The sequence below is a fragment of the Hesperophylax consimilis genome, chromosome 4 (genome assembly GCF_061612785.1).
Source record: "Hesperophylax consimilis isolate HC1 chromosome 4, BYU_Hcon_1.0, whole genome shotgun sequence".
Taxonomy (NCBI): Eukaryota; Metazoa; Arthropoda; class Insecta; order Trichoptera; family Limnephilidae; genus Hesperophylax; species Hesperophylax consimilis.
In genome coordinates this window covers 11,614,963-11,641,362 of record NC_142839.1, presented here as the reverse complement: position 1 = coordinate 11,641,362, position 26,400 = coordinate 11,614,963, and the positions used below count along the sequence as shown (strand labels likewise).

The 26,400-nt window shown below is 33.9% G+C and overlaps 1 protein-coding gene across 1 annotated transcript in view; it reads right to left on the bottom strand.

Moving 5' to 3' along the window:
* The window catches only part of Piezo (piezo type mechanosensitive ion channel component), a 138,892-nt gene that overhangs the window by 53,942 nt on the left and 58,550 nt on the right, over window positions 1-26,400 (bottom strand). The window contains exons 3-7 of the mRNA XM_089651351.1: window positions 4,239-4,334; window positions 3,378-3,595; window positions 2,862-2,985; window positions 1,735-1,981; window positions 751-904 (exon numbers count right to left, since the gene is read on the bottom strand). Of these exons, the coding sequence (XP_089507477.1) occupies window positions 751-904; window positions 1,735-1,981; window positions 2,862-2,985; window positions 3,378-3,595; window positions 4,239-4,334 (839 nt within the window). The remainder of the gene's footprint in view (window positions 1-750; window positions 905-1,734; window positions 1,982-2,861; window positions 2,986-3,377; window positions 3,596-4,238; window positions 4,335-26,400) is intronic.

Genomic DNA, 26,400 nt, shown 5'->3' with positions numbered 1-26,400 from the left:
ATACGACTACCACACTAGGCAAATGTATTAGGTTAGTCAAACTGTGAAATTATTAAATTACTTACAATTATTAATAATAAGGTAAAACACATTTTTCAGAATTTTCATCTTGAAAACATATGTCAGAGATTAAAAAAATAAAAATTGAAATATTTATTTGGTGACTTGTATTCTTTATACCTAGTATGATAGATACAAGGTGTCTGGGGGTAAAGTGCACTAACTATAGGAGGTGATTCTACATGATAGTTCAAATAAATAGACAAATAACTTTTTTTGAAATTTCAACATTTTTAGGTAGGTTTTCATGGGAAAAAAAATCTTCTACGTAAAAATATTTTTGTTTGAGAAAAAAGTAAAATTTCGAAAAGGTTATTTACATATTTTTTTACTTCCACCATCATGAAGAATGCAGTTAGTGAACTTTATTCCTGGACACAGTGAATACTTGAACTGGCTAATTGCCTCAAGATAAACTTTGTGGCATTCAATTAGATACACATTTTTTATTTCAAAGCTTACATTATATTATTGGATATAAATAGCTTTAAGAGAGATAAACAGTAGTTTGTTAATGAGCTATAAATAAGTTTTGTTTGAGTTATTGCAATTCAGTTGACGCAATAAGCAACTGACAAAAGAAACACACTTTGGCAGGTTTCATACAAATATTTTGAGGGGATTGTTCAATCAATCTGTTTCAAAATCATTAATTCTCACACAAACCAATAAAATATTATCAGCAATTACCTGAGGTTTAAGAAGTTCTGATGATTCAAAGGCTAGAAGATAGTATGTTAATACTAACATTACAGGACTTGCAAAGGACGCCCATTCCAAGGGCAGATATTCTATGTCTTGGGTTTGACAGTCCATTTTATACATTTGGATAAACCCAAAAAATCTGAAAAATCAAAAAGTATGTTAAAATTATTAATACTAAAATAGTCAAATTATTGAAGATCAGCAAAGTGTGCAAAAGTATCAGTGCTCCCAACCATGGGAAGCCAGTGACATTCCCAATGGGGTATTTTCACAAATTATGAATAATTACGAAGATTTGAAGTTTTTTTTTCTGATCATTGTGTCAAAAATAATTAATTTTTATTATTGATTTTAAAAATGATCTAAAACCGTGAATTCTAAACTAATAATTCTGAAACTAGCTATAGCGTCTTTATGATGTAGAAAATGCCACTGGCTGGTAAGACAGCTGTCACCGATTTTGCCCGGCGTGACATCAACGTCGCCATATTCACAAATAAAAACGAATATGTCAATTTGGCAGCAAATCAAAAATGAAACATTTAAAGTCGTTTTAGAAAATTTATTTGTCAACATAAAAATAAAATAAAATTGAATGTAATTTTATTGAGAATAAAAATACCCTATTGGGGTATTTTGTGAGGTAGTGGGGATGGGAAGGAGATGGGCCATCTGCAACTTGGCTATTCAGACCTTGTCACAAAAACGGCAAAAGCCATTTCAAGCAAAATTTCGATTCATTGCCATTCACCACTCGTGCCGTAATGTACTAAATATTATTTCAAATGAACAAACTAATAAAATAATTTTTTTGACCAGATATGAATAGCCAGGAACTTCCCAACCTCCCTCTTCACATCTCTTTTCCCTCCCTACTCCATCCAGCCTCAATACACCCCAATTGGGAATGCCTTAGTCCCATTGACTCCGAGCAGTGGGGACACAGCAAAATAAATAAACTTATGGCACCTTGAGATCATGTGATCGGGCGGCAACAATTCGAGCAGCCACTCAGACTGGTAGACAAACAGCAGGTTGGTGTGGAAGAACAAGACGGCCATGATGCACTTGCAGACAACAGCGTAGCCCTTGGACAGCTCGCGGCCACACGCCCACCAGGTGGCACCGCCCAGGAACGCTATGTAGTAGATGCCGCTCAGCACACTGGGCCGCAGGCAGCCCGCGGCCATCAGGAAGAACAGGGATACATACTTTCCTGGAAGGATATTCAATACATAGAAAGTACGTGATTTATTAGTAGTTCGCTAGCATTCGTTAGTGGCTTGCCACAATACACTCGCCTTCCAAGCCTCTCTTCACTACAAACAACACCAAGGAATGCTCTTTTGTTTTTGGTTGAACTATAGTAACCAACTAACTATTACGCCATTTCTCATTCACCACCAAACAACTCTGTCTTGACACACCCTCCATGCATTATTTTTTTTTATTGAAATTTTTGATACATTCATCAGTGAAAATAAAAAACAAACAAAATACAAAAATATAAGGAAATATAAAAAATATAATCCGAGTATCTTTAAGACCCGCATTAATGAATCCCTTTTCGCAACCTACCTCACATCGCTGCCCAACCGGGTGGTGATATAGTTCCCCTGTCTTTACACGAGTTATAGAGCTTGATTATGTGCTAGTAAAGATAACTTTGGATTATACCTGGTAGTTGTCGGATAATCGAAAAGTGGATTATTGAGAGAGTACTGTAGTGTAGTTCAAATCTATAATAATTAGTTTTATCGATCAAGTGGTAACATAATACAATTATTCACTTTGATGTGAATAATTGTGTCATGCTAAGGAGTAACAATTGCTCAAAAAGTCATAATTGAGGTAGCTTGGTCACATATTGAGAATGCTAGATGACCGAATTCTACTGAAAATACTGAATATGGTTCCACGGGTAAGACGTCCAGTGGGTGGCCCAAGAAAAAGTTGGAGAAATAACTACAGAGGCTGTGCGAGACACTGGATCTACTATGGACGGAGGCCGCCATAATAGTACATATAGCACAGGGACGTCAGGGAGCACAATGTACAAAGAAATAATATTGTTTATCAACATTTATTTAACTCACCAACACTGGTCAGGAAGGTTCCTTTCCTTTTGGGCGCACTAGCCTGTAATTCATCATCGGGCAGTCCTCTGCACAGGCGTTGGGTTATTATATAGATTGATATTGATGATAGGAACATGAGAATCTGCCAACAAAAGAAAATACCAGTGATAAATAAAACAAATTTGCAGAATGAAATACATTTGAGGTGGTCGCCGCAGAACTTATAAAACTTATTCTTGCTTTATTAGCAGTTATTTTAAAGAAATAAAAAAACGAAAGAAAGAAAAAAAAATAAAAAAACACACTTCCCTGGGGAAAGTTACTCTGCCATATCGTCCAACCCTTGTGGGAATGTTTTTGACTCGGTGTTTCATCATTTTAGGGCAGTTATTTAGTTAGTAATACGTCAAACACCGAGCGCTGCTAGTAACCTACTATTTGAATTCTTAGGGCAGTGGCTTGAATGGACTCCAATGGAGTGGAGCCATTTCAACAGCCTAGTATCTCATCAATGAATCAAAGAGAGTATATTACCTCTGGGGAGATCCATTTGAGCACCGTTGTGAAGCCGAGCCCCTCAAAGGGCACGAAGCCGGAGTGGCGCAGGATCTTGGCGATGTGGCCGCACTGGCGGATCCACTCACCGGACCAAGCCAGCGGCACAGACACCAGTGTGATCTGCCAGGCGATCTGCGCCGCCATGGTCAGCACGCTGATGAACAGCACAGCGCGCAGATAGTGACCCGCGTGGCCTGAACAACAACAAAAAGTTAAGGAACAATTTTAATGGCATAAGCCACAAATAATGCATTAAAAGCCCTCTACACTATGGACAAAATTTAGATTAATCTTCAACATGCCAAGATGCAAAACAAAACTTTTACCAAGGGGGGGTGCTAATATATCCCACGTAGGTTATTAATATACCTCGGTTAGCAAACGGGAAGGTTAACAATACTCATTGCAAAATTTATCAATCCTAAATTTAAGCATAGTCAAAGATCATCAAAAAAGTGAAAATGCAGATCTGCTACTTTTACGTAGGAACATTTTTCTATTGATTTCCACATAATCGCTAAACACATTATAATTAAGAATAGAGGGCAGTTAAGATGAATTTTTCTGAAGTACTTAACATATTTGTGCACTCTGCCGTCAATTTGGCATGGCAATGTATATTATTATTTATTTATTCACACTACACCATTATACATTAATATTAACACAAAGAAGCCCGTTTTTTTTACCAAAACACCCGGGGGTGTCTGGAATTGAAACTAAAAAGTTCATTACAAAATTGGTTAGAAAGAGGTTAGAGAGAGGGGGTAGGAAGAGTTAAGTTGAGAAAAAACTAATAAACCTAAATAGTATCAATGTTAAAAAACTATCCATTACCTTTGAAAGTCTTTTGTGTCGGTACAGGTACATAAGGCAAATAAAACATCAGCAGCAGGTAAAGCAAGGACAAGCCAACAGGACGTATGATGACACCTGAAAATAAAAATATTTTATTATTACACTGAAAATACAGGCATCTCAGATCAGTAATCAATAACTTTAACGTAATGATAAATAAATAAGGTGTAACATAATGGTTAGATATAAAAATTTTTTAAATTAATTTACTGTAAGACAAAAATAGAGATATAGAATATTTTCTTAGTCCTCCTTACCAGAGACCCTGCGTTGAGACGAACCAAATGAATGAAATCAAATTTTAATAATGTTATTATTTAGTTCTGCAAGTATTACAGTTTTTTTTTTTAATTTTTTTATATTATTGTGACAGCTGCTGTATATACATATAATACTTGCAGAACTTAATAATAACATTATTAAATTCTATTTACATTAAATAATTAAATGGAGCTCTACGAATTAAAGTTCTTATTTAGTTCAACTTAAAGATTTCGGTAGGGTATTTTCATCTATGATGATGTTTTTCTAAAATAAAACCTAATTAAGATAATTGGACTTAATGCAATTATCAATTGATTTATACAAGGTAATATAATTGGTATTAGTATAATTGTACATAATTGTTTTATAATTGTTTGATACTAGGTGGAAGTTTGTTGTATAACATTACAGCAAAAAAAAAATGAGCTTCTTTTTGTATGTAGGTATGTGCATAGCTAATCAGTCGTCAGGTTACGGTAGTTCAAACAGATTTTGCATTTAGCGAGCCAACAGTGGTCTGTAATGGGCGGTATACTATATTTACTAAAGAGAATCGGTTTCACAAACCCTTAAATTACCTAAAATATATAATAGCTATTTTAGATTAAATAATCGATTTTAGGAATGATATAGTTGGCGCTTAAACAGTCGGTCCAAATCAAATCATTGGTCAAATTTAACGACATTAACTGGCGCCAACAACTTAGATTTTATTACATCTATGCAAATAAATAATCTTAATAAAACAGTCATTAGAGTGATAGAGCGTATAAACGTTTTATCAGTCAATTGGATCGAGATTGAAGCAAATATTTATATTTTGATAATGACATAATTTTATTTATTGTTGTTCTTCGGGACAGTGATAAAAACATCTTCGAAGATTAATATCTTATAAGATTAATATATTAATCTTCGAAGATGTTTTTATCGCTGTCCCGAAGAACAACAATAAATAAAATTATGTCATTATAATTATGTCATTAATTATAAACATAAAAATCAACATTACAAGATCCACATATAAACAGAAAAATCCATGTCAATATAATTATTACACGGCATTTGGAACCGAACACGCTTTCTTCGGAATCTAAAACGGTCGTCCCACTGGGTCGGCATTGGTAAGCAATCCACATAAACCGAAGACTCTGGGCAGAAAATTCACACAATAGCTGCTGCAAACCATACTTTTACTTTTATGCGCATGTTTATGTCAATTGCTTACCGACACCGACCCAGTGAGATGAGAGGCTAAGTCAAACGCGTATACCTACCCTTCTTTCTCGGCTAAGGTTATCGTTATCATACTATCAGAGTCACTTTCACCAGGTTACATGGAAATAAATTAATAATTATTTAACAACATAATTTCGGATGTGATGTAGGTTTAAATCACTAACAAGTCTCACTTGTAAGTCACTAGCTATTAGTTATAAGCGAGTAGTAGTAATAAATCGAACTTTTAAGTCTAAGAGTCAGGGAATAGGTAAAATGTATAATGTTGTTAAGCGCCCTTGAGGTGATTTCTCACGAAAACGGCGCTATAGAAATGAACTAATCATTATTATTATTATTATTACCACATATGTAACAATCTAAAATTAAAAAATATATATTATATTTTAAGTACCTACCTACAAATAATGAATTTATGCCGCCGTTCTTACAATAATTGGAGGTATAATGATCAGCATATTTGCCTTCCAAGCAGTCGATCGGGGTTCCATTCTCGGCCGTGACATTTATATAGGTACTTACATATTTTCAACTTTTTTTTAAATACAGGATTGGGCAAAAGTAATCACCCGATGTTCTTTTGCTGTAATTTTTTTTATGATAAACTTTGGTACTACTTGTTATTCCGCGTTCTTGGGGAGTAAACCGATTAATGTCTTGTCGATTTGTATTCTGCGTTTGTTTACTTCACAAATGTCAAAACCGAATTGACATTTGGCGCCATTTGCAAAAGTTATAGCGTTTTCTAATGTTAACTAGTATTTTTATTTTTAAATTTTACTTCCCATGATTTTCACGGATCTGCGCTAGTAATAAAATACTTTTGACTTTTGATTAATTGGCATACAGAATTCCGGGCCAAAAAGGCCCCTTTCTCTTTCTCTTTCATAATGAATTTATAATAATGGTTGTTGAAGATAACATTATACCTACTCGTAATACAATATGTAGGTACGTGGAAACATCTTGTAAACTCCGGATGTGTGCAATATGCAGTAAATGCATAGTTTTTTACGTATTTCTTAGCAATAAAAACATAAAGCATAAAAACGTGTTATAAAATCTATCGTCATAAAAAATTATATAGTGTAAATTTAACAATATTGAGTTGCTCATTTATTTCGAGGAATAGTTTGGGGTGAAAGGAAATTGGGAGCAAAGGAGTGAGACATAGCCAATTTAATGGAATGCGAAATACTGTTCACTATTTATTCTGAAAGAATCATCCATTCATTGTAGCGGTTTGTTTATTATTTTGTTTAAAATGCGTTTGAAAGCGAATCTAATTGTAGGGGTGATTAGTTCAATTTCAAGTTAATTTGGACACCGGCCAAATAATGATAACAAAAATAAGTGCGAGTATGTATTTAGGATGCAGGAAAGTCGGTTCATCACATAACATTTAGCAAGTTATTCGTATCCTCGACAGACTTGCGAAAATAACCAGAATAACATCATCGAGACATTTGCCGTGCCGAAACGTCAAAGAAATAATAAGAATTTAACTGGCGTGCAGTCAGATTGGGACGAAACCTAACTTAACCTCAAAACTACTTAACATTCCAAATCATCTGATGTACATTTTTAGGCAAAAAAACATAATTTCCATGCTACAAAATTATATATTGCCCTTCCTAATGAAATTAAAAATACCATGGAGATAAACAAGTTTAAAAATAAAATCGAAATTATGGTTCAGTAAACAAGATGATAAGAAAATTATAAAAATTATGAATACTGGGTAGGCACAAAAATACCTTGGTGATAATTTAAATAAAATAAAAATATACGGCTTAGTAAAGACAAGGATGAGGAATTATGAAGTCAGCATAAGTATAAACCTATAACAATCGCGGTACAGGAAACCCTGGTGACTGTGCATATAAAGAACTTCTGTATACTTACCAAACATAATAGAATATAAGATACTTACATACCAAATGCATGATAAATGTACATAAAATTTTAGTCATTAATAAAATAAAATTTAAAAATTCAATCCAAAGAAGTATTTTATAAGTACATAGTACACATAATAGAAGTGGTGGCACATTGATTTTTTTAGATTAAATTTAATTACACTCTTTTATGCAATAAGTAGTAATTTAATACATATTTAATTTATATTCCCACCTTTTATCAAAATAAAACAAATCGAAAATAAATAAAACTTCAACTGAAAGTTGTAGGTGTGTTATTTTGCAAAACAGAATATTTTTATTTAAATTATTACATTAATTAATTATTACCGGAAAATTATTTCCGGTTAACGAAATTACTAATAAGGTCGTGAAAACGAGGAAAATCATACGACAGAAAAGATTATACATATTTTTTTTTATTTATTGTTTTTGTGTTCGTAGAACTCCATTTATTTTTTTAAATTATTATTAATTTCTGCAAGTATTTTGTGGTTTTTGTTATTGTTACAGCTGTTTCGGCTTTTAAGGCCATTTTCAAACTAAACTATGGCCTCGAAAGCCGAAACAGATGTAACAATACCAAAAATCAAAAAATACTTCCAGAACTTAATAATATGATTTACATCAAATTAAAAAATAAATAAATTATATTCTGATATTGGAGATCTTTCTGGTGCACTATGTAAACATTATGATTATAGAGTTAATTGAATCGATGAGTAATCATTTAGGTGCATCTTTAGAAACACTACTCGGTCCGTTACAAAAGTTATCTCTGCGTAATCAAATAATTAATGGTTTTGTTTGTCCATAGCACTACTCTATTCATCGCCGGTGAATATGGCATTAGTTAGGATGAGGATATTATCAACGTAATAATATTATGTAAATTATGCATTCGAGTCATGAATTCAGTAAAACGGAAATTGTACAATTAAATAATACAAACGTGTAATTTCGAATGCGAGTCCTATTAGTAAATAAGTCAGAATAAAATATTAAACAAACTAAACACTGTACAGAACTTTTGAATATTTATTTATTTAATATACCTACTAGTTTTTTTACAGATATTTTAATTTATTTTACATTGTACCCACAATACATAATAGAATTATCTTCCCGATAACCTGTTTGATGAAGCAGCAAAATCTCTGGAATTTGGTTTCTGGCATCATGCAGTTTAATCAGCTTTTACTGACTGGAAAGTTTAGGTCAACGCGACTACATTGATTCGAAATATTTATATTTTATTTTTGACTGTAGTTTGTACGCGTCACAATATTATTAGATCTCTATCGACCACCTAGATTCATGTCCAAATCGTGATATCAATTTAATTGTTGACTAGATTTTATTTTAGTTTAGTAGGTAATGTACACAACTGATAAACAACCATTTACCATGCATTAGTGGTTGTTTATCAGTTGTGTTAAATATTAAAACATTTTCATTAGTAAGCCCCCTTACGGTCTTACTAATAAAAAAATCACTTTGCAACCGTTAAAAGGTGTTTTTGTTAGACGTTGTAAAAAGACTGTACAATTTTTATTTCGAATTATTACTAGTAAAAAATGTCTCACAACAGTTCATTTTTGCAAAATTAAGCGCATGCGCTACTTCTACGCATGCGCCGTGCACGTCAGTTTCCCCGCGAATGACGGTGTTGATTTGTCATTTGTGATTGAAATCATTGTTCGAGAAAAAAAAGAAGTGACAGTTATCTTGCAAAATACTTAATTAAAAGGACTATGCTCTTTGAAGTTTTCATTTTCTGAAATTTTTCGACGTTATAATTAAAAAATTTAGTGCTAACCTTTTTTTCAACTCTTTTCATGTTTGAATTTAGAATATTGTTATTTTTAAAACATTAAAGTATATTTCAAATACAAAAACCTGATAGGTAATTTTATCTATTTCTTTAAATGGTATTTGTTTTTACGACATCTTTAAAATGAAGAAATATGTAGAACATTTAAAATATTTGGGAAAATTCCAAAATTCTTTGATAAATTATTAATATTTCAAGTTTACACAAAAGTTAAACAACTCTCTTTGGTTGGATAAGTAATGTATATATTATGTTACCATGAACTAATCAGTTTCTTTTTTTATGTGAAACCGCACAAGAGTCCCAATTGCTCTCAATCATTTTATTTTACGTTTCAATCAGTACACGGTCGTTTATCAATTGAATTAAATTTTCACCACGTTTTTTAGTAAGACCGTAGGTGCGTAAAACAAAACAACAACAAAAACAAGAGAATATAAAGTTTGAGTCCAGTGAAGTCAAATTAAAAAAAGAGATTCAATAATATGTACGGAATCTTGCCACTAGGGTGTTATATAAATAGTCGACACATTCGAACAAGAGGTTGGGGTTGGTCCTCTGGACATATTGAAAGATGTAGAATAGGTGCGATATATGTATAATAGGTACGTAAGGAAATATTGTTCGCTAGGTAGGTACATATTTTTCAATTTGTCCATAAAAAAGAAGATTGTGAAAAATCAGTGTTGAAATCTCAAAAGAAACCAGGTAGGAACTACTAGTGATAGAATAATATTCATAACGAGCGTTTTCATTATTGTAATTCTGTCTATAAAAAAGGGCGGAGTAACCTACTACCGTTTATTTGAAATCACAAAAGGCCATATGTATTTGTAAGAAGTCATCTCAAGGGCGATTTACCGCCAATGCAGAACGATTTCGATTCTGCAGCGATCAATCTCCGAGCTTTTTAAACTGGTGGAGATAAACACCAATAATAAACCCTATGTTCCCAAATAGATACACACTTGTATCTGCATAAGTAAGACATAAGACGAGTATTAATACGGGTATGTCGCATTGCGCACTGCGAGGAATGCTTTCGTCTGGTTTCGAAAGCTTTATTGGAAGCTTTATTGAAAAATATTTCGGGTGTCTCGAACGCCAAAACTTTAAAATTATGTTCTGCGATGAAAATTTAAATAGTTTATGAGAAGTAAAGCTTGTATATTTATAGGATTTTCAAATTTGAATACTCAACAACATCGGTTATGTCAGTTAGTACTTTAGACCGGAGATAAAAAATTCTTACAACTTGATTCTCTCAACGTAGCGGCGGGTGTAAAAAAACACAAAAAATACCCCACAACTATTATTATTAGTATTTAAAAGCAATAAACCTACTTGGAATAATGAAATTAGCGAAAGTTAGGGGCGTTAACTTGAGTGAGCGAATTAGTGGAAATCAGTTTGCTTTTGCTATATTTATTAGTATTCTTTTTATTTAAAAATCAATGAAAAACAATTTAGGAATACATAGTTGGTCACTGTTCACTGTTCACCACCTTGTCTACTAGCGGAAAAGCGTGCTTCAGCTCTCCTATGAAGCAATTCTTTATGTCGGGGTCCGGGAGAAAACTTAAAAGAAAGAGAATCCAATACAACTAAAAAGAATGTATTTTCTGTTTTTAGTTATTTTACAAACCCGACGTAATAAATCACTGCCTGATTTATATAAAAGGAGATAATTTATAAAAAATCAAAAAAATTCTATGATTTTTCAAACAATATGAGTCGTTGATCGATAACCCTAATAAGAAATAGAGAGAGAGAGATACCTTTAGTAAATTAACAACCATACCTACTATAAATTATGTATTCATATCGCATGCACCTACAGAGGCAATCTTCTGCCTGTGAATGTGACTAATTGGGAAGGAATGAGAAGGCGAGTTATTATGATTATGACGTGACATGGCCGTCAAGGGGCCTACGTACAATATCCTACTTGAGGTACCTATTACCTACTCAAGATAACACTACTGAAGTACCTGTCCAATTTCGAATAATGAACAATTACCTTGCTGATTAATTTACTGCGAAGTACCTACCCAATAGAGAATACTTAGGACGGGTTGTTTCGGAGAATTTGAATAATTCATCAAATTTCAACGTTCGTTTTCGGGTTCTGTGAAAGTCCTATTCAAGTTCTGTTAAGATATCATTATAGGCTAGTTGCTTGACAAAACTGAAATAAAAACAGAACTTCAAAAAATCTTTCACAGAACTTGAAAATGAACTTTGAAATTTGATGAATTGTCCAAGTTCTCCGAAACAACCCGTCCTTAGATGCATTCATAAAATTAGGATAATAATTAAGCTAAGAATACAGCCAGATTATTAAATTTTAAAATTTGTACACTAAGTCTATGAAGATGTAAGCTCGTTCGAATAGTATCTATGAGCACATAAAGGAAAGCGTAGGTAACATTTTGTATGATGTCCTTAAATTGAATAAATAAAGCCTATGAAAATATGCCAATTTTATTATTATTAGCACAGAACTGAGAATGCAGCGAGCTATTTTATGGTGACCAATGGATTCACAAATTTCGCCAGAATAATTTTCCGCCCACAACTTCTACCAACGTACGTATTATTATAGTATAAGATCTATACGAACATGACAATGAAGTAATGGACCGTAAGTTATAATCGTCATATGGGTACAGGATAGGTATATAATACGAAGAGCGATATAATTCCTTTGACCTTATGGCTTCGCCAATGAAGATAGCCTATAAAAATGTATAAGATTAAGTGGACTAGAATGCGAAGAAAAATACATTCCCTGTAGAATTCGTGGAGTGCAGGAAACAATAAACAAAACAGAGAGATAATCTGATAGTATTAATACTCCAGCGTCTGGACGGTGTAGGCCCTCTGATTGGTCAAATTTAAATTGTCTGTTTCGGTTAAATTCCGCTAACTTGAAAATTGACACGATTTGAAAATTAAGACACGATTTGAAAATTAAGACACGATGCTCATATAATTTTTGGATAATATCGAAGAAAATATGTTTTAGAAAGTTGACAATCCATTGGATTCATTACATTACAGTAAAAATTATCCACAATTACGTATTAAAATTTGACGTTTATCATTATTCACGCGAAAGACAGATTGTTCAGTGTTGCCAGCGTATATGGATTTCCAATCAATGTAAAAAACTTTTATAACCAGTTAGTGTCAAGCAATGTACAATGTCAGTGTGATTATTTAATGTGAGATATATTATAATTATAAATAATAAATATAATATATAATTATAAATCCACCTTATAAAGCCAGCTGCAAAAATAACCAGTTCCACTCGATACTTAAATACGTAATTAATTATTTTTTGATATTACAACACCGACCCCATTCGCTGTCATCAGCTGTCATGTTTAATATGTGATAATTACAGAATTATTATTGACGTGATAACCGTAGATATTTCTTTTAAAAACTATCGCTGTGAATCGCTAAAAAGAAATATTTTGTTTTCAGATTATTATTTCAATTTAATTACTATGGCTAAAAGGTATGTGGGCAATATTTTACCAGAATTGGTCAAATTTCGGAATGTTCGAATGAGAGGGAAATTTACCAAGCGATTGAAGTGCCATATACCACAAATTTTAGCTTATCCTCCAGCACTTAACGAATGATTGACAGGAGATTGTAGTCAATCTAAAAACTTTAGGAATTTTGTTTGTCAATACAAATGCTACTAGATGTAAACAGTGCTAATAGATTTGCCTCATTTGGAGCGCAAATAGCTAATATCCCAGGTAATGGTCCATATTGTTTAAAAAAAATTGGTTAGGTTTATCATCTGACTTCCAGAAGTATACAAGTTGCAGGTAAAATACCTTCCTATGCTCAGCTTTATCTATATGATCCTGATGAGGCTGTTAGAGTGCGTATGAGTCATCCATGTTATGCCGATTGCTATAAAAATATAATGCAAATAATTGATGATTGAACTAAAAGAAGCTGTCGAGGAAGAAGAAATACGCATTGCGGCTGAGGTGAGAGATATACGTCTATTATTTACACGTTCATCAGAGGTACAATGCTCCAACCAGTTCTCACGATATCGCCATGGTTTACGTAGCAGACAGACGGGAATTTGTCATCGGGTATAGATATCGCTGTTTAACCTAAAAATGTTGAAGGACCTCAAAGGATGGCAACTTTATCAAAGCATTTAGATCCCATGGTTTTCCCACTACTATTTCCATCAGGTGAATGTGGTTGGACCCCAGGCTTTCAGCATCATGCTGATTTCTGTACTGCTCAATGTCATACTGTAACTGCTATGTAGTTTTATGCAAGTAAATTAGCAGTGCGAAGAAACATATTTAATCCAATCCATTATGCGGGTAAACATTTTCAACAGTATTTAATTCATGCTTACATTATTTACCAATCTGGTCGCCTAGATTACATTAGGAAAAACCAACGACACCTCAGAGTGGAATGCTATCAAGGTTTGCAAAACCATGTAAGAAATTTAGCCACTGATAGAGGAGTATGTGCAGGTAATACAGTCATTCTTCCATCTTCATTTACTGGTGGACCACGCCATGTGAATAAACTTTATCAAGTTTCAATGGCAATGGTACGTAAATTTGGTCGTCCTGTCGTCGTCATAACTTTTACATGCAATCCCAAATGGCCAGAAATACCAACCGAATTGGAACATTATCAATCGGCCGCGGACAGGCCTGATATAGTAGCCAAGGTTTTCCATCTAAAAGTCAAGTAATTTATTCATGATATGACTGAGAAACATGTTTTTGGAAAGGTAATTTGTTGGGTGTATACAATTGAACAGCAAAAAAGAGGACTCCCTCATCTACATGTTGTGTTTACACTTTGCAGCCAAGATAAGTTGTATACAGCTTCTGATATTGATAATGCCGTATCTGCAGAACTACCCCATCCGAAGAACGGCTTTGTACCATATTATTTTAAAAAATAACATTCATGGACCATGTGGCGTACTTAATCCAAGGTCAGTCTGCATGGTAGACGGTAAGTGCTCTAAAAAATTCCCCAAATCATTTAAAGATGCTACTGATAATAATTCCGCAGGCTACCCAGAGTACAGGATACGTGATAATTTTTCTGAAAATCACGTTGTTCGGGATATACGTATCGACAATCGATTTGTTGTTCCATATAATGCATTCCTTAGCAAAAAATATGATGCTCATATTAATGTTGAAATTTGTTCCTCTTTGGATAGTATTTATTTATTTATACTGGGTTTTTAGATATGTTCTCACTTATCTATACATGATCAATCTCACTCAATTTTACTTCTGGCTTTACATTTACCCGACAGCCAATCTGTTTATTCTGTAGAGGGGCAGGAGGAACAGGCTCTTAGGGAAGCATCTACAAGGAACACCTCTTTAACAGCGTGGTTCCAATTAAATCTTAAAGATATTGAGGGACGCTCTATTCTGTATCAAGATGTACCAAATAACTATGTCTTTTCAGCTGGTAAAAAATGGACGAGGCGACAGCGGGGAGGCGGCAACATCATTGATGACATACGAGAATGGACGCAGTGCATGACGGAGGCTTCATTGTATTTGATGCCTAAAATTCTTAGACATCTATTTGTTTTAATTTTAATACAATGTATCCCTTCGATCTTCAGCTGAAGATTTTTTTCATCGTGGTGTTGCTGAAGAAACAGCTATTAATTAATCTTTGTCTTTTAAACATACAGGATATTCTTATGAAGGAGAATTCATCTTGCAGAATGCAGGGCTTACCTGAACCTGATGAAAGTTGCAGTTTTGGACAAGTATCTGATTTTAATGTAATTTCTGAAAACACTTTAGGTGAATTGATGGCTGCCAAACTCAATGACGTACAACTTCAAGCATATAATTCTATTTTGAATAAGTTTTTTCACATGAAAATGATGACAATGAATGTTTCTTCATTGATGGCCCAGGCGAAACAGGGAAAACATACCTTTACTAAACTTTAATTCACACTCTAAGACGAAAAGGTAAAAGAGTTTTATCATACTGCTTTTAATTTACCCCTCAATTTACAGGACAATACAACATGTAAGGTCACATCAAAGAATCGGAAAATTATAACGGAAGCAGATATTATAATATGGGATGAAGCACCAGGTGTAGCTTTAGAAGTTATTGAGCGTACTATACGTGATATCATGGGAAGTGATTCTGTCTTTGGTAACAAAGTTATTGTTTTGGGCGGAGACTTTTGTCAGATCCTTCCAGTGTGTCGACGTACTTCACGAGGACAATTAATTGCCGCTTGCATAAAAAGCAGCATACTTTGGTACCATTTGAAAACTTTTCAATTAAAAACAAATGTCAGAGCTTTAGAAAGTGAAAATATATTTTCTAAATGGCTTTTGGACTTGGAAGATGGCAAACTTCCTTCGGTAGAAGGAACATTAGAATCATATGTGCTTATTCCCAATGTAAATATTTGTCAAGATATTATTCACTATATATACAGTGAGACACATACAACTCCTGATGCCTTAGTGATGAGTCAACGTACCCTATTGTGCCCTAAAAATAGTCATGTTTATGCAATCAATGAGGATGTACTTCAACGGAAAGCGCCCCTGAGGTGATATCTCACAAAAGCGGTGCTATAAAAATTTCAGCTGTAACTTAATTCAAGCCAAAATCATTACGGGGAACAGAAAAGGTACAGTACATTTCATTCCTAGAATTTAAAACACTTTGTCGGATGTTACAATTAGTCAAATTAGCTTATGCAATGACCATCAATAAATCTCAAGGACAAACTTTAGAACGGGGTGGACTGTTACTTCCTGAACCAGTATTTTCTTATGGACAGTTTGAGCGCAGTCATCGTTATTTATACAATTTCTGACTGATTGGTATACGGATAATACTGTTTATAAAGAGATTTTTTCCTAATGTAAGTGTATAATATTATGTTGTAGATTGTAAAAAATAAAAGTATAATAAATTGTACTTGCTTAAAAAGTTTTGTTTTTTGACTCAATTTATCCCACCTGTAAGGTTTTCCAGAGAAGAGAGTTTTGTTGTATTTACTTTGACAATCGTTAGGTAAGAGCGTAATATTATTTCACCCAAATATGTAGATTTTTAGGACTTATCCCAATAAAATAATTCTTAATATATTTAAAAAAAATGTAATTACTTTGACAGTCTTTTGGTAAGAGTATATTATTTTACCAAAGTTATATGTAATATTGTAATATGTTGATATTTTTTTTATTTTCAAATTACATATAAATATTTTGCAATTTAATTTCGATTTAAAAATTAAATCATTTCGGTGGTATGGAAGAGGAAACATTTTTCTCATTGACGAGATTTATGTTGGGGTGAGGGGTGTTTAATGGTTCAGAATGTCTTTCTATTATATATCTACCCATTGATCTAATATCTACCTATTAAATGTAACTGTTAGTATCACTCAAACTGGGCGAAGCCCAACGAAGTGCCGCCCGCAGGGCCTAGCAGCAAAAACCCGCGGAGCGGGTTTTTAACTGCTAGTTATCATTATTTCGGAAGGCGGGAAATGTTGATTTAAAAGATGCGAAACATATTGAAATGCACGAGAAAAGAAAAAGTTTCTGTAGAGATGTGAGACAGATTGACGATATCGATTGAGCCAGTGATATTTTTGTGTGGTGGTACAAAAGCGGAAAAAGTATATTTCGGCCCACTGCGGTTGCATTCTTATAAATAATAAAAGATAAAATTGCAATTAGATATATAAGTAGGTATATAAAATATATACTATAAAGTTAAGTTTGTAAATATATATATTGGTCATAATTTATTAGCAAACAATTCGTAAAACGACCAACTCAGCGAAACGCATTATTTCACTGCAGTAGTGTACCTACTGCAATAAAAAAATGTTTCGCTGCTATGTATGGATAACCGTGTATATCAAAATAGTATAAGCATTTGAGACAAATGTTTGGGATGATTGAGATTCCATCACATCTAATGTCCAAGTATGGAACCAGGTCAACTACACACGGGAGAGGATGACACCCATCACGTAGCATAAGAGTGCCCTTTACGGACATCTACAAAAAGGAGACTAATATGAGTTTAAAAGATTAATCCAGGCACAGTTGGGAAAAACAACCCCGGAGGCTGCGGGCGCACTTCCAAACTCTATAACACAATTTCCCATAATTCTATACATTAGGGCTAAATTAAAGGTCATTTAATGATTTCTTCATATTCAGCTGTTTGATCTACATGAAAGATTATCGTAAGAATTTACGCTATTTACTTTTGGTGCATTCAACCATCTTGTGCTTCCTCCTTCTGTAGCCAATATTTCGGATAGCCGTTAGCCTTATATGATGTCCTGAGGTGTACTGTGTAATACCTGTCTGCCCTGATGATGGGACACTGCAACGTTGTCCGAAAAATTAACCCAAGAAGGAGGAAACACAACACGGTGTGACAGCTCAAAAGGCAACATTTTACTAATGTGGCCGTGAGAATCTCTAATCATAAAATCGATGGTTCTGAACCGATCTATAAACTGTTTCACAGAATTTGAATAATTCGTAAAATTTCGAAGTTAATTTTCAGTTCTGTTTAATATCATTATGGGCCAGTAGCTTTACAGAACTGAAATAATGACAGAACTTGAATGGAACTTACATAGAGCTTGAAAAATAATTAACTTCGAAATTTGATGAATTGTTCAAATTTTGTGAAACAACCCGTCCTGGTCGTGTTTTTAGACTAAGAACAAAACAGAAAAGAGCAGTTATTTCTCATATTTATTCATTTGAAACTTATTTGTTTGCCGTCCTAAATTATCTTTATATTGTTTTCTTAATTAGTAATTTTATTTCAAAAGCACTTTAAATGTAAGAGCCCCCTGGGCGCAGAATATTTTGGGTTAAAAAAGAAATAAAATTTTTGATATTGAGATGTGAATCTGATATTGTTGTCGCTTGCTTCGGAGGCAAATGTGTTCTGTTTGCTCAAGTTATCCGAAATGCGTTTCGTTCGACACAAAGGCGGAATGGGCGCGTTCATTCATCAATTAACGGCGGGAATGAAAGGCGGGGGCGCGCCCAAAACACATTATTCGGGGGAAATCATTCGAGTAGTTAATTGATGGAGGAGCAGGTTAAGGCAAACACGTGGCTGGTGGCTTTCCTCTACCGGGGGAATATCAGGTTTGCACAGACACACACACAAACACATGGGGCGTAGGTAACCGCTTTCCTATCAGGTGGTAAGTAACCCAAGACCCTGACAAGGCCAGGGAAATCACGTTACAAACCCTTTAATTGCATGATTAATTAACATATTAATATAATGATGGAATAAAATTAAAACACAACCCAAAGGAGTACCCTATATACTGACAATTGGGCGATATATGTTTAGTAGTTCATTATTTTCAGCTACCAATTGAAGTCGAACGCACATTGTTTCAAATTGGAAAATACTCTCAGTATCACTGGTGAAAGATCACCACCAATAATTTAAATGTTGCTTGAAATCATTGAGATATATTTGAAATGGCTTTATCTAAGTTTCAGACATTTCTCTTATACCACCCATTCCTTCAGCCTGGCAACATTTCCTTTTGAAAAATCCATGGTCCCACTATTTCACGGCAATTGGGACCCTGGTGCAGTTGGTAATAGAAAAAAATATGCATGACGGGTGTAAAGAGACGTACATGGCTTACTCTAACCAGTAATTCATGACATTATCTCGAGCAAAAAATGTATGCAATTGTAATTTTTCTCCGAAAATCTCTCCGGCGAAAATATTTATTTTTTCGAAAACAAACAAATAAAAAAATTCGTTCACATGTCGTCGCCCAACCCCCCACCCCGACCATACTGATTAAAAAAAATACTTATAGACACATATTTACCGTCTTATAAGTATCTGCTCCTACTCAAACAATCGATTACAGGAGTTTTTTTTACCAAATACCGAAACCCATCAAAATAGACAGGTTACGTTATTTATCCCAAGGTCGCATAAGTGTCTTCGACAACCGAGACAGGCTTTTGTAAATCAGTCCATTAGTGTACTATGAACTGCGTTCAGAGAGCGAGACTATTCAATAACCTCTTGTGTAAAAATAATGAACTGTCCTGGGGTCAGGTAAAGTCATATCCAATCCATGCTACAACAATGGTGTTGCTTGCCTCTGAAAGGGCCATTATAACCTCTCTTTCGGATATATGCATTATTAACACACTTTGATCGGGTTATTTTTTCGCCGGCTGACCGCTGAAAACGGGCGAAAATAAAGGTCCCGCGCGAATTTGTGTAATTTGTTTTAAATCGCTATATCTTCTTAAATAATGGAAATATTTCAATAAAATTTTCTACATACTAACTCAGCATACCCAAGCTATAAAATTTCTAGCCGAAAACCAAGTATTATTTCTAATGCAACATAATAAATCGAAAACAAAGTCATTGTTGTGTCATTAGGGCTCAATTTTTTAAGTATAAACTAGGTTTCAATTTAATAAAATTACAAATTATTATATTTTCACCAAGCCCAAATCATTATAAAAACAAAAACAATTGCCACTTCTCTAGTATCGTCAAAGTAACACATTATTACCCATTGAAATACCACGTGTACAATTGCTCCTCGCACGGTACAGCGGACCAAAACCATCGGAACATGCTAATAATATTGGTTATTTTTTCAAATGAAATTTAAAATAATCACTTACGGTAGAATGCTTCTCGTATTGCTCACGTAATATTGTTTATTGTTTTTCACCATACACTATTAGGTTTTAGTTTCTAACCACTTTTATCTAATCAGTTTCAGTTCACGTCTAAAAATTGTTCATCTAATATTTGGATACGGTGTGATACTTAGTGAAACATTCCCCCCTATGAAGAGGGACGTCGCAAAATTGACACATATAACTCGTCAGACCTTTCGTTTTGTGCGCAGAACACACGCGACATTGTCTCTGGGGATATTTCTTTTTACCGCCGGTGACAATTTTTATCGCTTTATGTTTTTTCGTGTCCATTGATAATCTCCCTGGAGGATCTTTTTTCAAGACTTTCCTTTGTAATTGTGAAGTGGATGGTCTCGGTTCCTCAAAATTTGCATCAGTTTCAGAAATCTCGGTCATTATCCAATATTTGGCAACATTAAGTAAAAATTGTTTATAAGTCAGTCTTTTGGTTGCATTCAAGGCCTTGTAAACTTTGTAGGAATTAAACAGAGCACAATTCAATAAATACATCACAGCTCTCTTAGTCCATTTTTTGGTTCTTCTTATTATTGAGTAATACGAAAGATACTGATCTGCACGATCAACTCCTTTCATATATTTGTTATACTCAATAACACTCTGTGGTTTCCAGATTCGTAGTTTCGTCTTCCAATCGATATTGCCGCTTTCAAGTATGATCGAAGAATGTATAGTTGAAATCATTCTGACGTCCCTCTTAGATTTCCAAATTTGCAATAACACATCATTTTTTCGACGGAAAATACTTTGGCCTGGATTGAGTTTTACGTTTTTAAGGCATTCGGGAAAACCTCGATTAATTCGCATTGTTCCGCACGTTCTTATTTTATGTTTCAACAACACTTCACTAGTTTTAACGCTATTATAGTAATTGTCCATATATACATGATGCCACAAATTTAGGTATGGATTAAGCAATGTTTCAACTGTATCTATTAGTCGCTTTCCTTGCCCACAGTATATTTCCAAATTGCAAATATATCCCGTAGGGGCTTCACTAACCATTCGCACGAGAATACCATATCTAATTATTTTTGACGCATTGTATACTTTAAATGCTAGCCTTCCCCGCCACGGTATGATGCTTTCATCTAGAGAAAGCTCCCTTTGAGGCTTGTAAACAGAATTAAATTTTGGGATGAGATATGTCAAAACGGGTCGAATTTTTTCAAGGCGGTCGCTGGAATCGGTAATGTTTTGGTTATTTGAAAAGTGCCAAGATCTCCAAATTTGATTGAAACGATCACGGCTCATTGTTTTTGAAAATATGGGCGTCTCGATACATTGGTCTGAAGACCAATAATCTTGTCTCGTAGTTTTTTGCACTTGACCCATAAGCAGAATCAATCCTAACATTTTTTTCATATCTGGAATGTTTATGGGCTTCCACTTGATGGATTTGTTCGTTTGTTTGAATCTTGATTCATTTTGAGCATGGTAACGATTGCTTTCTTCTACCATCATTTCAAACAAATCATTTCCAATAAATAGTTCTACTACTTGCATAATACTTTTGGAATCAGCTGGTGTTACGCAAACACCAGGATGACCTAAAAATGATTCGATATTTGGCGGATTATCTATTCGAGACCACTCTTCTCCTTCTTGCTCCATATCACTTTCTTCAGAATCACTAAACTGTAATGGCATCACTGACATTCTTCTCCTACAAGGAATTTCTTCACTTCCACTAGATTCTTCACTTTCACTATCGAATTCAGGCAAATAATTACTAGAACAGGCAGATAAATTATCTGCAACGATTTCGTCATCACTTTCGTAATTTTCAGAATCCATTTTGAAAGGTTTGAAAAAGCTAATATAAATATTATCTCCTCAGAACACAACCGTACGACAATTTGCGTTTTAAAAACTGACATGCACTTGTCTTGTAAATATTTATTAGGGTCCGCCTAACTGTGTTTGCCGATACCTGCTTTTGTTAGTCGCGTCAGACACTGTGCGCTCGCTCGCACCTAGGAGTTGAGTGGGTGCGGAACAGAGATAGAGAGATTTGTTTCGGGTTTCATGGTCATAAAAACCCTCATTCCAAGAATTGAATTATTAGAATAACAGAATATGTCATCTAAATTACTTATTTCGTTGATCTTCAAATGAAATACCTATCAAGTGTCAAGTTTTAAATAATATAGGTCATTTTAGTTGAAATATCGATGTACACAAAAGACTCCAAGATAAATATTAAAAAAAGACTTGCATTACAATTTGATAATTATGTACGTATAGTTGGGACCTTTACAAAGAGATTGGTATATAATATTCATATAAAGACATCGGATAATTTCTTCTTTTCTGCCATTGAAATGAGGCGGGCGCAGAAGGTAGAACTACCCTTCCCGACGTTAAGCATCAATCGACCGAACGGGTAGAACTACTCTTCCCGATTAAAGTGTGTTAATAAGAAAGAGGGAGAGGTCACAGCGGAACTATCAGCGGTATTGCCTATACTATCAGATCTAAGGTAGGCACTTCTGCCAAATAATTAGGTACCGACTTCGCATTTAGAGTTATGTATTTTTCGATTTGAAATACCTAGCGTGCTCAGAATTCTTAATTTAGTCGTGATGGCATGGTCGTTACGCAAAGTATTGTAGACAGTTGATAATAAAAATAATGTTATACACAATGATTGATAACCCCGCCCGGTAGGAGCAAATTACTGGTAGATTTTCTTTTAATCATTTTAATAATAGTATTATTGAAATACATATAAAAATTAATTCGGTGAGCCAAAAATAAATGAACTGAATACATACCCTAAAACGGATTTAATTATAGTTGTTGGTTATAATTTGATAGTTTTATTAACCCAGCAGATAACTTATTCAAAAAAGATTTTTCATTAAAAAATTTGGTATAAATTGAGCGTTTTCACTTACTTAAAAATGTGTAGGTATACGTAATTATAATTGATAATTAGTTGTAATGGTTTTGTGTTAGTAATTTGTACTTCAGCTTAAGGCGATGCACTACGTCGTGTAATATGTTAAATTGAGCCGCTATCAATAACAACCCTTACGTAGATGGCGATAAGGTTTAAATTCCCGCTTAACACCATCCGCCTGTTTTGATTTATGCAAGAAAAAAACATGGCCAAAAAGTGCCTTATTATTATTTTATTTTGTGGATGTTCAGGCATAATTTTTTTTTTCAATCATTTTATAAATAACTTGATTTGCCACATTATACAATAAAATCATAACCGAAAATGGGTTCGGAGTAGGAGATTTTGAACTTTAAAGCAGTTTTCATAGGCCTTTACATTATTTTTTTCTGGGCTTATAAAAAGACTTATCCAAAAAATACTCGATTATTTCAAAGGCCAAGATGTATTCTACTCGCAGTATTTAATTGAAGCATCTGAAACATTTCTAGGCGACCAAATTTTCAAACCAAAAACACATGATTTTGCATTAGGTACTACGTATGGCATCGCCTTAAGTTCATATATATATAAGTCATTAAGCCCCAGGGGTGATTTCCCACAAAAACAGCTTTATATAAATGATTAAATTATTATACCACAAATATAAATTCTTCTGTTATATAATAACTAACTGTCGGTAGGTAATTTATGCCAAACTTTGGTTCCTGGCACGAACTGAATTGTAGATGTAATAACATGAAAATATTCGTTTATGAGATTGAGATCACTATCAAAGAGGAGGTCAGAACACCATTAATCACACTGAACCATTTATCCTGTACCAACATACGATCTGGTTTTCTAAAAACTCCAAATTCGTCGATACTTATATGTAATAAAGTAATACTTGTGACAAGTTGTGTAATCGGAATAAAATGCCAATATTAACACTTAGATTTACCATCTGTTCGGTGACAGTTGACTGATAATACATTTGGGTTAAGCAAACAAAATATTTACACAACTTTGTTAGCCGTTACGATTCGTTTTTCAGTTTGCATTATAGGTAGACTTATAGGTTTGTAGAATTCCATTGATCGATTCTATTTATATGCACATAATTATGATTCTATGCAAAAAAATATAAAACGACATTAACGCCGTTTTTCGTGTTTCACAGTAAATTGGTTGTGCCGTATAATAATTTGAATAAAAATTTCGTTTTGCTGATTTACTCAAATTTTTTTTGAGTAAATCAGCAAAACGAAATTCTCTATGTAGGTACCTATTTTTGTTTTAAATCTATGAATGAGACTCGTTTCTTCAGAAATTCATTAGGCCCTGCCACACGTACACTTCGTAGCGGCGGTACCATGCGCCACTCCAGGCCGCCACGCAGAAAAGTCTTACAATGGACTGCGCTGTAAACAGTTATCTTACTTTCGGACTTTACTTTTCTGCGCGGTTCCCTGGAGTGGCGCGTGGTACCGCCGCTCCAAAGTGCACGCGTAGCAGTGCCCATTGAATTACTGAATTACACAATACATATAATATAATTTAAACGTAAATCTGTAGTTTTTTTTTTAAATAAATAAAAAAATACAAATTAAGTTTTTGACAATGTTCAAGCCAATTTGTGGATCATTGTTTAATGATTTTACAGCATCTATTTCCTCCTCCTACAATGTGAATCTTAAAGACCCAAGTTCATTCCTTTTCGACTCCAAAAGACTCTCCAACACAGCATCCCCACAGATGACAAACTCAAAACAAATCAATAAAGTGCAATATAGTAAAGTGCCAATAACGCTCATTACTGAAACAAATGCTATATAAACTGCAGATTTAGTTCAAATTGAAAGTGAAATTGGATCGGTCAACAATAAAAAAGTTATAAGGTGTTAATCCTTAAAAAATCATAACTATCGCGTTGCTGGACGTACAACACACAAGTATCAATATCTGTATGGTACGTAATAATATCGTAGAAATTTTCATATTTATAATGGGTTATAAAGAAAACAGAACTTAGGTAACAGGTACCGAATGCACTTTCTTATCTTATCATTACTTTTCAGTGCTCAAAAAATTATCATAATTCGATAGATAAGACGTAATGTACGTAATAAAATTACACAACTGTAATATTCATTGGATTATCATAGGTTCACGTGACAAATGCGTTAAAAAAAAAACATCTACTTGTTTTGAAAAGCATATATCAAGATTTCTTACATTGGAAATGGATGTTTCACGGGAAATTTACATTTCTTATGTAATCGAGAATGGATAAAAAGCGGATATTCACATAAATTATGTTGCTTTATATCTTATAATGAACCTGGAGTATTCTGGTAAATTTAATTTTCAAATCGCACATGTGTGCGCTAGGCCATCGAAAAATGAAGGCCACAGCATATATATTTTGACCTATAAAAGGACAGCCCATTGTCTGGAGATGATTATAGACAAACTTCCTAATCTAGTATAATTTTTATTAGACGTAATCTCTGGACATTGAATCGGTCAAATGAACTGTGGTATCGAAGCAACCCTTAGAAATGCTGCGAAAAATGTATTAATTTTCACTACATATAATAATATGGTGCGTTATACATTATAAAATCTTGTCCAATAAAATTTTTCTTCTTGTTCATCGCACTTAAGGGCCTGCAATCCCGTTTTGAACCAGATTAGGAATAATTTGAAGACATTCTTAATAAAATAGGAATACTCATTTTTCTCCGTGTATTTCTCAATTGTTTTTTTTTAATTAAGTAGTGAAAGAAATATTTTTTAATTAGCCCCGTTAAAAATAATTAGTTCCGACGCCTGAACTAAACCACTTCAAAAATATTTTCCACGACCTAAATAACAACAAATCCACGACTTCCTGCTTTCCCATCGGAAATCTGCCGGAGAAATTATTACATTGGAGGGGACCCACCCTTTCCCGACGGCTGTGTGAGGAAACTGATTGTTTAACCTCCTTAGCCGCACACGTCAGGACTCTAATTTTTTTTTTGTAAAAAGAAGCTACATTTATTTTAAAACGAATCTAGACCCTCCAATGTCCCTGCATGCATGATTGTTAGTACGAAATAATGTATGCATACTTACATTAATAGTAACACAAAATAAGAACACATATGAAATGTGTTCGCCTGGTGGTTTGGCATCTAAAATTAAATAATAAATAAGGAGCACAAATT